Source organism: Mastomys coucha, unplaced genomic scaffold (assembly GCF_008632895.1).
Source record: "Mastomys coucha isolate ucsf_1 unplaced genomic scaffold, UCSF_Mcou_1 pScaffold22, whole genome shotgun sequence".
Classification (NCBI taxonomy): Eukaryota; Metazoa; Chordata; class Mammalia; order Rodentia; family Muridae; genus Mastomys; species Mastomys coucha.
Window position 1 is genome coordinate 76,598,277 of NW_022196905.1, and position 12,161 is coordinate 76,610,437.

Here is a 12,161-nt window from a genome sequence, read left to right on the forward strand (position 1 = left end):
TTTTGCTACTTCTTTTAACATCTTTAAAAATTAAATGACTCTAGTCTAGTGTGTGAGAAATGCATTCTGTTAGATCTTACCCTTGTGGTGTAGGCTGCCTCAGGATCATCTTCCAGTACCCTGGAAAGTCCAAAGTCAGACACTTTGCACACAAGGTTACTGTTGATTAAGATGTTTCTAGCAGCAAGGTCTCTATGCACGTAGCCCATGTCAGAAAGGTACTTCATTCCTGCAGCGATGCCTCTCAGCATGCCAACAAGCTGAATCACAGTGAACTGCCCATCGTTTTTCTGCAAAGACAGTGTAACGTTAGGCTAACAGTACAATTCACAGGAGGAAAATTTGGAAAAAGCTGTCTTTCAGCCTTCAAATTAATGTTAACACATCTCAAAATGCAAATGTGATTTCTACTCAAGGAGAATGGAAAACATTAGAAACCATAAACTTAACTGATTATGATGATCTGGTCAAATGGAGCAAAGACTTTGAAAGTCCTTCAAAACCTCATTCAGTACACTACACACACACACACACACACACACACACACACACACACACACAATGCAAATAGAGGCATTTCAGAAAGTGTCTCAGTAGAAGGAAAAAAGGGAGATAGTATAATAGAATATGTAAAGGACTCAAATTCATTATATATATATATATAAATGAAACCATTAAATAATAAAAGTAAACAAATAAATGTGTAGTTGTGCTCTGAACATAGCTATAGACCAAACTTTACAGGAATTATACAACTATGTTCAAATTTGTTAAGAATATAATTTCCTTTCTCAAAATATATATTCAAGGCAAAGACTCTAGTAATATGCTTCCTATAAGGAGTATTATACTAGTACTGTACTTCCCATAAGGATTTCTATGTAATGGCAAAATAGCTTCAGAACGGAGGAAAGCAAAAAGCCTTAAACTAGCATAATATGTTAATGGCAGAGTCCTTGTTTCATAGATCGTACTCAGAGTCTGATGATGGGTTGTTCATGAAACAATTATTTATAGTCAGCTGTCTTTTTATAAGGTTTTTCTTTGTAATCCTTAATTATTAATTACCATAAACTACAAATGTGTATTAAAGCAATATAAAGAAGACACATGAAAATGATGCATTATTACATATTCTGTTCAATAGTTAAACATTTTGAGTTTACACTTGATAATATCTCTGATGGCATGTGAGCTTACAACACTAATAGTTACTTGAAGACTGAAAATGTGGGAGCTTTTGCTTTATTCAGTTGAAATTATCAGTACTTTTTTCAACTCACCATTAATTGATCCATTAGATTATTTATAGGCTTTGACTTACTTTATTTTTTGACTCATGCATTCCTTACACAATGTCTTATGATGTATTCCTGGCTAATTTGCAAATCTCTATGTATACCAGGCTGACCTCAAACTCACAGATATCTATTTGCATTTACTTCTAGTGCTGCCATTAAAGGTTTATCCCAACACACTCAGTTACGCTCAGTTTATATTTTGTGTTCTTATAGTTCTGAGGTGGAGTGCCACTAATTATCTTAAAGGCAGATTTTTTTCCTAATGCTAAAATGTAGTAAGTTCATATTTAAATTTTGAAAAATAGAATGTAAAGAAGAAATAATGAGCCATCCATAGTTGCAATGTATTGTTCCCTTATTATTTTGACCTTAATTATTTCTTTCTCTCTCTTTTTTTTCTTATAGGTTCATTTACTACTCATCTGTGGGATGTTAAGCTGTGCACAGACAGCCTGGTCCCCAGTTGAGCACAGGCCTGGAACCTCAGTGACTCTTAGGGATGGTAGGTATTCAGCCATGCCTCCTAGGCCCCTGGCTCCTGTTGCAGCTACAGCCTTCCACAGTCCCTGCAGAGATGTGGCTATCAGTTCAATCATGTAAACAATGTCCCAAGTTCCTGGTATTCTGTCTGGACTCCACCTCCACAGTTACCTGGCAACAGCCAAGTATGCTCCTCCCTACAGTTGCCTGGCAACAGCCAGGATGACCCAGCCCACTATAAAAGGGGCTGTTTGCCTCCTTCTCTCTCTCTTACCTCTCATTCTCTTGTTCCTACTTTTGTTGCCTGGCTTCCCCTCTCTCTGCCTTCTTTTCCCCGTCTCCATGTGGCCATGGCCAGCCTCTACTTTCCTACACTCTTCCTCTCTCTGACTTTCTACAATGAACACCTTAAAACCATGGACCATCCTAACCATCTCATCGGAACCCATTGTGCTAGAGCAATGGAGCCGGTCTTCCCCTAAGGAGCAGTGCCTCTAACCTCCCACGAGGAGGCCTCCCTGCGCTCCAGCCAAGGCTGCCAGCCAACCCTAGCCAGCCAAACCAAGCTAGCAAGACAAGGACTCTCCTCCCCATGGTAACTTGCCAGAGCTCTCTCCTCCCTACCCTTTTCCCTTTGGTCCCCAGGCCAGAGTCTGCCTCAGGGTCTCCATTCTGTTCTCAACTCTTTCTCAACATACAGCCGTGTTTGGGATGTCTGAAAGTGAGAACCTGTCATCACAGGCTTGGGGACCTCAGAACTGGCTCTTCCACTGTACCCAGAGGCATCTGTGGTGACTAAGAGTTGGAGCCCGACTCCAAAAGTTCAGTGGGGACTCCAGACTGTACCTTTTCCCATCCCTGGATCAGGTCCTGCAGCTTCCCTCAGCGCAACATCCACCCAGGGGTTCCGTGGTAGTGTGTGCAGTCAAAGGTCTCTTGTCTGCTTTTCCCAGTGGCTCTAGCCCCAGGGGATGCAGGACCCCATTTTTGACTCACACTCATCTGCCAACATATCTTTTTTGTCTGCAATCTCTGTGTTACTAGCTCTAATCATATGGCATATATACCTTTGTATGGTGTATGGTACCTCATCTTATGGGCTACTCAAAGCAAAGGCTGTCATCTAAAAAGTTCCAGGTCATAGTTCTTTATGCACTGCAGCTTCTTTAATGTCAGACATCAGAGAAATTTTCTCATTGTTCTAACCCAGTGCCAACCTTGGCAAACACTGAGTATACTTTGTTGTCATTTTTAAAAAAACAATCTACATAGACTTGTATGGCTAAAGGTGAAATGGCCTGAGAATATACAGGGCTTTCTGTGGAGTGGATGAGAACAGGGATAATTACTGACCACTGGATGGAAAAATATCAACACTTTTTTGGAAGTCTGAATTTTTTTGTCAGGACTTTAAATGCAATAAAACTAAGTGAACTCATAAAGCTTAACCAGTAGCTTGAATCACTTTGAATAAACTGATGATGCTACTCTAAGAGACTGGAAAACCTCCAGATGAACAGATGTAAATCAGCAATAGGGTGGTACATTGGTGTGGCTTGGGGGTTAAAATAGGATCTTTACACAACAGTAATCCCACACAATTCTTTCGAAGTTATCATCTATTTCATAACAGTTATTTCCCTCAATAAGAAGCAACACTCACTACACTGACCTAATAAACTTCCAGACTATAGCTTACTCAGATATGAAAATGTTACATTACTTTACACAGGCTATTTGCAAATAAAGTGACTTGATATCAATATTTAAAACCAGGAGGTGTGCATACAACTGTTTTGTTCCTAAAGCCCAGAACACATGATTATATTAGCTATAATCTCAGGCTGACCACATTTCTGTTGATCCTTAGAGGCATCACAACGCTTTACATGCTCAAGTGTGATATATTCAGTAATGATCTGTGTAAACATTTTAGACATTTTTTTCCATGTACATTACCATGCACATGGAAGAGTGGAGTGCATCTGTATACCCACTCTAGTACAAGGCACATAATGAATGACTGGGAGAAAAGGATGGAAGAGATGAAGAATGAGGAGTGCTATGCAATGCTGTCTTTTGGACATGACTTGGTCACAGCACTAATTAACTCATTGTAGCTGTGGTCATACACACAAAATCTGAACAATACGGCATTATTTAATATTCTCTCAAGTATGGGGAAGGATATCAACAAAGCCTATTCCCTCTCTGAGAGTATTATCTGGAAAACAGAGCATCTTCTTTTTCAATGTGGTAGCAACAGGCAAGTTGTGTATGCTCCAGCAAGTGACTTGACTTTTTTTTTTCTTATTTAAGCTATACTAATTTTTTTTAGAAACTCATTTATTTATTTATTTATTTATTTATTTTGGTTTTTTTGAGACAGGGTTTCTCAGTGTAGCCCTGGCTGTCCTGGAGCTCACTTTGTTGACCAGGCTGACCTCAAACTCAGAAATCCGCCTGCCTCTGCCCCCCAAGTGTTGTAAGCTATACTAATTATACATAGTAATCTCTCTCTCTTTCATACACACACCCACATGAGCATATACACTCATACACATATACAAACATACACACACTAAACACATGCATTCACCAACATATACAGACACACGCATATGACATACATGACAATCTATTAGAATCAGGACTTGCTGGTAAGAAAAAAAGAATCACTGGAAGTGAAACATGGTTATGAGAAACTGTGGAAATGAATAAAATCAAAACCATATACATATATGAAAATATCAGAGAATAAATTAAAATTTTAAAATTTTGAGTATTTGTATGATTTTTATTTACTATTTCCATTTTTCTGGTTTCTGTTTATTTTTTCCCTTCATTTTCTTTTTTACCTCTTTTCCTTTCTTCTTTTCTCTATTCATCCCTACTCTCATTTTTTTTTAAGTAATCATATACTTAACTGGATTTGTATAAGTTTTCTGAAAAAATAATAGCATACCATACAAATACCCTTTACTTGTGGCATATAGTGGTGTTGACAAATTTGTTTTGAATCTTTTTAAAATTTTATTATTATAACTACACAAAGGCCAAACCTTACCTTTAAAAATGTGTCTAAGGAGCCATTCTCCATGTACTCTGTTACTATCATCACAGGTTTACCTGGAAAGAAGCACAGAGAAGCCAAGTGTGGTGAGGGAGGGTACATTCTTGGTTAAATATTTACATATTATTTTTTCCATAAATTATGATTTGGTCAGGTTTTTCCCACACCATCAACAGCTTCCAGATCCTCCCTCCACTCACAAATTTATGTTCTTTCTTTTTCACAGAACAACACCAACATCAAAACAACATCAACAACAGTATTCCACAAAATCATTACCTATGCGAATATAAACCAGATATTTTAGCAGTCTTTATATGTTTGTGTGTATGGTTGTACACAGGTAACCACATACATTTCACCACTGTTGTTATATTTAGTTGCATACATACACACACAAACATGTGCATGTGTGTGTGAGAACTTGTGTGTGAGAGAGAGTGAGATAGTGCATGGATTCATGTGTGTGGTCTAGAATTAAAAAGAGTATGTAACATGGCCACAACTCTTTCTCTTAATCAACTAAGGTAAGGATGCCCTAGTTTGGTTTCTGTTGCTGTGATAAAGGCTTGAACAGAAGCAACTTGGGAAAGAGGTCATTTGGCTTTATACATCCTGATCGTAGTTCAATATAGAGAGAATTCATGTGAAGAACTCAGTCAGGATAAGAGGCAGCAACTATTGAAGGCAGGTGTTTAATGGCTTGTTCACAGGCGGAATTTCAGCTACCTTGCTTATGTAGACAACTACAGAAGACTGACACCATTTACAGTTTACTTTCTCATATCCATCAACAAGAAAAAAAAAAAAGATATACAGGTATGCCAATATGTCAAACCTGACTGTGACATTTCCTCAATCAAAATTTCTTCCACCCAAGTAACTAGTCTTTATATCAGGTTGAGAAAGAACTAACCCATATAAGAGTATTTCATTGAACCTTTAGCTTTATGTGAATGGGTTAGACCAAATGGTTAGGGAAATCCCAGGATCTGCCTATTTCTACTCCCCAACCCTGGGTTTACATGTAAACCATTGCGGTCACTTTTATGTGGATGCTGGGAACTTGAACTCAGGCACTTATTCTTATATATCACACACTCTTACTCATGAAGGCAGCTCCTCAGACCCAAGACATGATTTTTTATGTGATGATGGCTTACTTTATCATAGTATTGAATCTAGGAGAAAACAGGGTGAACTGATAGAATTATATCTAAGAAAAGTAAATACCTTTGCCAAAATCAATACTGACTCATGTAATTAACACTCGTGAGTGTTAATTCTACTTTAAGATAATTGTTTGATCTTGCAATAACACCCACCTAAGTACCTACAACATGCTTTTCTATGCAACAATCATAGAAAACAATCTTGTATAACTGTTCTATTTATGACACATTCAATATAAATATATTTTTATGACCTTTACATCTTTTTTCTAAGACTTCTTTTCTTTCTTTTCTCCAGTACGCATGCCATGTTTATCAAGCCACTTTCCTCAATAGCCTGTTCCAGTTCTCTCAGGTATGTGAAGGTTGTTTTAGAAATAATCACTTCTGACAGAAGGGATTCATCCCCTTTATTACCTGCTTTACAAAAGTAGACAGACTTTTCTCCACACTGAGTCTGAAAACAATCTAGTAGTCTATTAGACTTTGTTGAATAGAATGGTTAAATTTAGGTCTCAAGTAGACCTGCTTAGGGGAAGGGGGAAGGGAATAAGGGTTTGTTCTTGTTGTTATTTTGGTTTTTCTTTCTTTCTTTCTTTCTTTTTTTTTTGAAGGGAAACTGGGAAAGGAGAAATCATATGACATGTAAATAAAGAAAATATCTAATAAAAAAAAAAAAGAATTTCCAGAAAACAAAAATGCTTTGGGTTTGTCAATTGCGTTTGAGTATTTCAGAGACTTGTGCATAGCTATAATCATGAAGATCACATTTCAGTATGGGATGTTCCCAAAGGATCAAACACAAATGAGAAAACATCTTTTCATAAAAGGCTTCAGTGGACACTCATGCTACTTAGGGGATCAATTGGGCCTCAAGATCTGATACTACCAGCAACTACTCCCCAATTCATTCTCAGGCACCTGGGGCAGAAGACATCTCTTGTTCTGAGACCTCTGACTCAAAAGTCATTGTGCTACCAACTGGGAAGGGCTTTCAACTTAAAAGTAGTAAGTCATGGACCCCCTCAGGAGCCAAAATGACTTGAGTTAATTTTGTTTAAATACGCTACCAATTTTATTTAACAGTCTGGAAAGACCTGGTAAATATACTCACCACCATATGAGCTTGGACAAGTCAGTCATTTTTTTTAATTCTGTTTACTTACAATTTGTTTTTATTTTTTCTTTTATTAGATATTTTCTTTATTTACATGTCATATTTTCCAGTTTCTAAAAAAAATAAATAAATAAAAACAAGAACAAACCCCTGTTCCCTCTCCCCTCCCCCTGCGCACCATCCCACCTTCTCTCTCTTACTGGCCCTGGCATTCCCCTATACTGGGGAACAGAACCTTCACAGGACCAAGGGCCTCTCCTCCCATTGATGACTGACTTGGCCATCCTCTGCTATACACATGCTACAGGAGCCATTAGTCCCACCATGTGTACTCCTTGTTTGGTGGTTTAGTCCCTGGGAGCTCTGAGGGTACTAGTTAGTTCATATTGTTGTTTGTCCTAAAAGGCTGTAAACCCCACAACTCCGGTCCTTTCTCTAGCTCCTTCATGGGGGACCCTGTACTCTCAGTCATCTTCTATGTCTATTTTTTTTTTCAGCTGTTACAATGATGTTAATCATGGATGGCATCTATCTCAGAAATGTAAGTTTCTCTTAAGTCTCTCTTCATCAAAGAAATTAGTGTAATTTTTACAATTTAGAAGTTTGCCATATGATTTGGTTGGTATTATTTCCTAAATTTGATAAACTTTTTATCTGTGAGATAGTACTCATTAAATGCAGGTGGCCTCCCATAATAAACCCTACCTTATTACCACAGAATTTTGTGGGTCTTTTATATAATATGTCAATATGAAAATGATAATAAAATAAAATTCTTTCTTTACAATGAGAAAATGATTAAAACATTGTTATCACTTTTAAAATTCCATAATAATCTCAATTTTTAAATACATGACATTTTACTTTACAATGAAAATACATTTGGTAAAATTAAGCCTTAATTTAAACTATCTTGAATTTAGAAAAGACCTCTGACAACAAAATTACTTTTACACCCATTATTTATATTTTATATTTTATACATCTTATTAATAGATGTGAGTTTACAAAACTATGAACACCACTGTTAGTGACTTTAGAATATTCTCAAGATGCTTCTTACTTAGGAATTGAGGAGTTCAGGACAGAGTTTGCATATTTAAACACAGCAGACTCTACAAAAGTGCAAAGTGAGCTATAGAAAATCTGACAACATAATATAGGAATTCTTCATTGTTGATCATTTAAGATGCACTGTTTAGAGTCATAAGTTGGACAGTTTAATTTCCCACTCAGATGATTATGTTCTTATGAAATATATTAAAGGCAATTTTCTTTTAATGAAGTTGGTATGGTGTATTATAAAGGCAGGAAAATTTCCCTCATCCTCTTTAAAGCTTAACAATTTCTTTCCTTTATACATAATATATTTCCAGAAGGTGTAGTAAGAGGGGGCTAACATTCAAGAGGGGCTTCATGATACGCCCAGGTAGACTGTAAAAAGAATTCTAGTTGAAAAATGGAGATAAGACCTTGTTTTGTATGCTTACATCATGAAATATGAGGAAGAAAGAAAGGATTATTGTTTCAAAATTAGACTTCCAAGTAATAATAGTCAGGAATTATGAAACCAAAAAATGATGCTGGTTATGATGTGAGGAAAGATAAAATTTTATCCAATGCTGGTAGGAATATAAACTGATAAAGTGACTATGGAAATCAGGATGGTGTTACTTCAAGAAATTAGAAATTGAACAAATGATCAAGTTCTAGTATTCTATTTGAAGAACTCACATATGTCATAAACTCTTCCACATATGTTTATTGTTGTAACATTTATAATAGCTAAAGAGAGAGAATCTAGAGGTCTCTCAAGAAATTAGTGGATAAATAACCTGTGGCATCATCAATGAAATTTCTTATAATAAAAATGAAATGTGACATTTGCAGAAAAATGAGTGAAAACAGAGTTAATTATTAAATAAAACAAAAGTATGACATCATAAGTATGAGAGCAAGAATGTGAAAGAAAAGACAATGGAATATCTGTGACATAAGAACAGAAAGCCGGCAACTGGAGGAAAGGGGGAGTTAGCAAGAGGACAGCTGGTGAGGGACTCTGATAAGCATTGAAATAAACATTGTCAGTGGTTACACCAGCAAAACAAAGTCAATAAATATTTGTAGCTTTTTCTCATAAATCAGAAGTACTTCTAATCTGAGATTTACTTAATGATAGTGATGGTTCTTCTTAAAAGGAGCCAGGCAGATATTAAAATGAGCAAAACCATGTTTGGGGTTTTCTGGGTCTTAATCTGACACCTCAGAGTCCGTTTTGGATTTTTATTTTAATGAATCAGTTTTCTTTCAATAATTGGAAATTCCTATGCTCCCGCAGATCTGATTGACAAACTGCTTAGGCACTAACATCAATGCTGTTTCAGACTTCATTACAATGAAGTATCTTGCTTTGTAGGATGTGTCGCTTATATTTGTTTGCTTTTTGAAATCAGTGCTTACCAGGGATGAAGTCTCACCAAAAGGAAATATTTGAGAGAGAAGTCTAACATTAGCTCCTTATCACACAAGATAACAGTATTTATATAAATTGTATCTAATGTAGAGCTAAAAGACTTGCTGAAGGTAATCACTGATGAAACTAGGAGTCCTAATTTTCTGAAATCAACCCAAGTTTCCAGAAATCTTCCTCAGTTAGGCTATTTCCCTTAAATCCACCTAATGTATCTCTTCCCTTACAGAAACCATCTAGAGGGTTTTGCTATAACAGTTACAAAAACTGAATTCCTACCGACTTGTACAGATTACAGACTGTTTTAATTCATAATCATGAACATATATCATAACGATGAAAGAAAAACACTGTTCTATATCTGCTCTTACCATATTTATCCCATAACCTTATAGGATATGCACTGTATTCCCTTAAAACAATTTCAATTCCTTGTAATTTATTTTTTCTGCCTACCTTTCTGTGTTTTAGACTTACTAGTATTGTTATAAATTAGAGGTAAACAATGGAAACAATCCTCCCTTAGCATCTGTTGAGAATTGTTCCAAGATTCCCATATAACCAAGTCTACAGTTGTTTAAGTCCCTTTTCTAAAGCTACACAGTATTTACAAATAGCCTATGAACATCCTGAATCTAATGTTTTCTGGAATGCTTACCATAGATAATATATTGTAAATGTTATGGGAATAGCTTCATTTTTAAAGGATTGATTGTAAGGGAAATAACTGTACTTGTTTAAGAGAGAAGCAACTTTGTTCCCCTAAGCAATTTCCATCTGCAGCAGGATGAAACCTTGGATGTAAAACCTGCAGGAGGTCAACCTTGTTTACAACTGTTGAGCCAAGGTCTAGCCAGCAGAAATGGGACAGATGTCTTCCAAAAAAGTATCTCATTCTGTGCAAATTTGTATCTTCAATTTCACTTCCAGTTCTCCAAACTTAGCAGAGAGAAATTGTATTGTAAAAAGACCTCTACAATTAGAAAGGCAACTAACAATAAAAAATACACATTTAGAAAAAAGAAACTGATTCTTTTCAAATGAGACAGGTGGCTCATCTAAGTGATTTTTTTCAACCACTATTATCTAATTTTAAAAGTCAGATTAATTAGGTATGATAGTGTAGGTTGAAATGTCAGAAGCAAAAATGTAATTTGAGAGGTATGAGAGAGACACAAAATGAATTTCTAATTTCAATGATGATGGAAAAGCAATTAAAATGGATGTTTGCAAACAAGTACAAGATTCTTTTGTTGATAAGGATAAGACTCTTCAGGTTCCATTCGATTATTTTTTATGGTTGAGTCATTTTAATGCTAATTACATTTATTTTGGCTTATGTTTTGTCTCAGTTGCTGCTATCCAGCAAAAATGACATGGTAATAATTATCATGGCTTTCTCTAACTGTTGTAAATTCAATAAAAGTGTATAAATCATTTTTCATTATCCAGCTGGAAGAAGAGAAATGGTGTAGATCTGCCAATAATTTTGAAAGCATATTATCAAAAAATCCATATAAAAAGAGCTCATAAAGCATATCAATACAGGACTTTAATCACAGGGGATACTCTATATTGCTTTGTGTTATTTTCTGAAGACCTACCCTTGGCAATCTATGCAAAAGAGGTAGATTATTTGTGGAATTTGCTTTTATTATTGATGCTCATAAGCTAGCTATTATTTATTAATTTATTAAATGCTTAGGTTTGCAAGGAACTATGTTATGAATTGTTGCTGAAGTTCTGTAATCTTGATATGGCAAGATTAGTTCTTCTGAGACCATGTGATGTTCAGAAAGATTGTTACTCCTGTTGATGAGACAAAGTATCTTAGAAAGTTCAGCTGGAGAATCTATTTCTTTTCAAACTATGATTTTTATATTTCTAAAATACATATTTCTAGACCAAATTTTATGTCATGCTCTAATGTATGTTCAAATTTTTGTGTGCTAATATAGACTTGCTAATCATGACTATGTCACACAAACTAGATAAACATTGCCTCTCTTACTGGAAGAATTCAACCTCTCTTATTCTTCTCCTTACAAGTTTCTTCCACTGTTTCTCTTCGTCTTTGTCTCTGTGTCTGCCCCTATCCCTGTTTATCTGTCTGTCTATCTGTCTGTAGCTACCTCCCTCCATCCACGTCCCACCACACACACACACACACACACACACACACACACACACACACACACACACACACTTCAGGCAATCTATTATGATGTGAGTTTGCATTTCACTTGTAAGAATTATGTAAGGCTCCTTAGGCTAAGAAGAATACATGAAAGAATGGAAATGTAGTTTGCTTTTATGAAGGACTAGGAGAAAAATGAACTAGAACTTGAGTCTCAAGTTTTTATTAGTGCAGAGATTATTTGTGGGAGTTCAAGATATCCTTTGCACAGTATTTTGTTAGTGATAATGAGCTAAAAGGTTTTGTTTGTTCGTTTGTTTGTTTGTTTGTTTTGGGAGTTTTTTTGGAATGTAGATCTCATAGTAGACACTTTACATTATATTACAAAATGAATGTTTTTTTTTATTTTTG

The 12,161-nt window shown here is 35.8% G+C and overlaps 1 protein-coding gene and 1 long non-coding RNA gene across 10 annotated transcripts in view; one reads left to right on the forward strand and one right to left on the reverse strand.

Annotated features, from left to right (window-relative positions):
• Positions 1-12,161, reverse strand: part of Epha5 (EPH receptor A5) — a 352,826-nt gene that overhangs the window by 30,692 nt on the left and 309,973 nt on the right. For all 8 annotated transcript variants that reach the window (XM_031342894.1, XM_031342892.1, XM_031342889.1 and 5 more), the window contains 2 exons: positions 4,849-4,910; positions 81-290 (listed from right to left, as the gene is read on the reverse strand). In XM_031342894.1, coding sequence (XP_031198754.1) covers positions 81-290; positions 4,849-4,910 — 272 coding nt within the window. The remainder of the gene's footprint in view (positions 1-80; positions 291-4,848; positions 4,911-12,161) is intronic.
• LOC116071404 overlaps positions 2,009-12,161 on the forward strand; it is a 12,039-nt gene continuing 1,886 nt past the window's right edge. Inside the window, exons 1-4 of one of the 2 annotated variants that reach the window (XR_004110880.1) lie at positions 2,009-2,376; positions 5,568-5,673; positions 6,325-6,381; positions 7,641-7,684. This is a non-coding gene — a long non-coding RNA (uncharacterized LOC116071404). The remainder of the gene's footprint in view (positions 2,377-5,567; positions 5,674-6,324; positions 6,382-7,640; positions 7,685-12,161) is intronic. The other variant, XR_004110879.1, reaches the window with a different exon arrangement.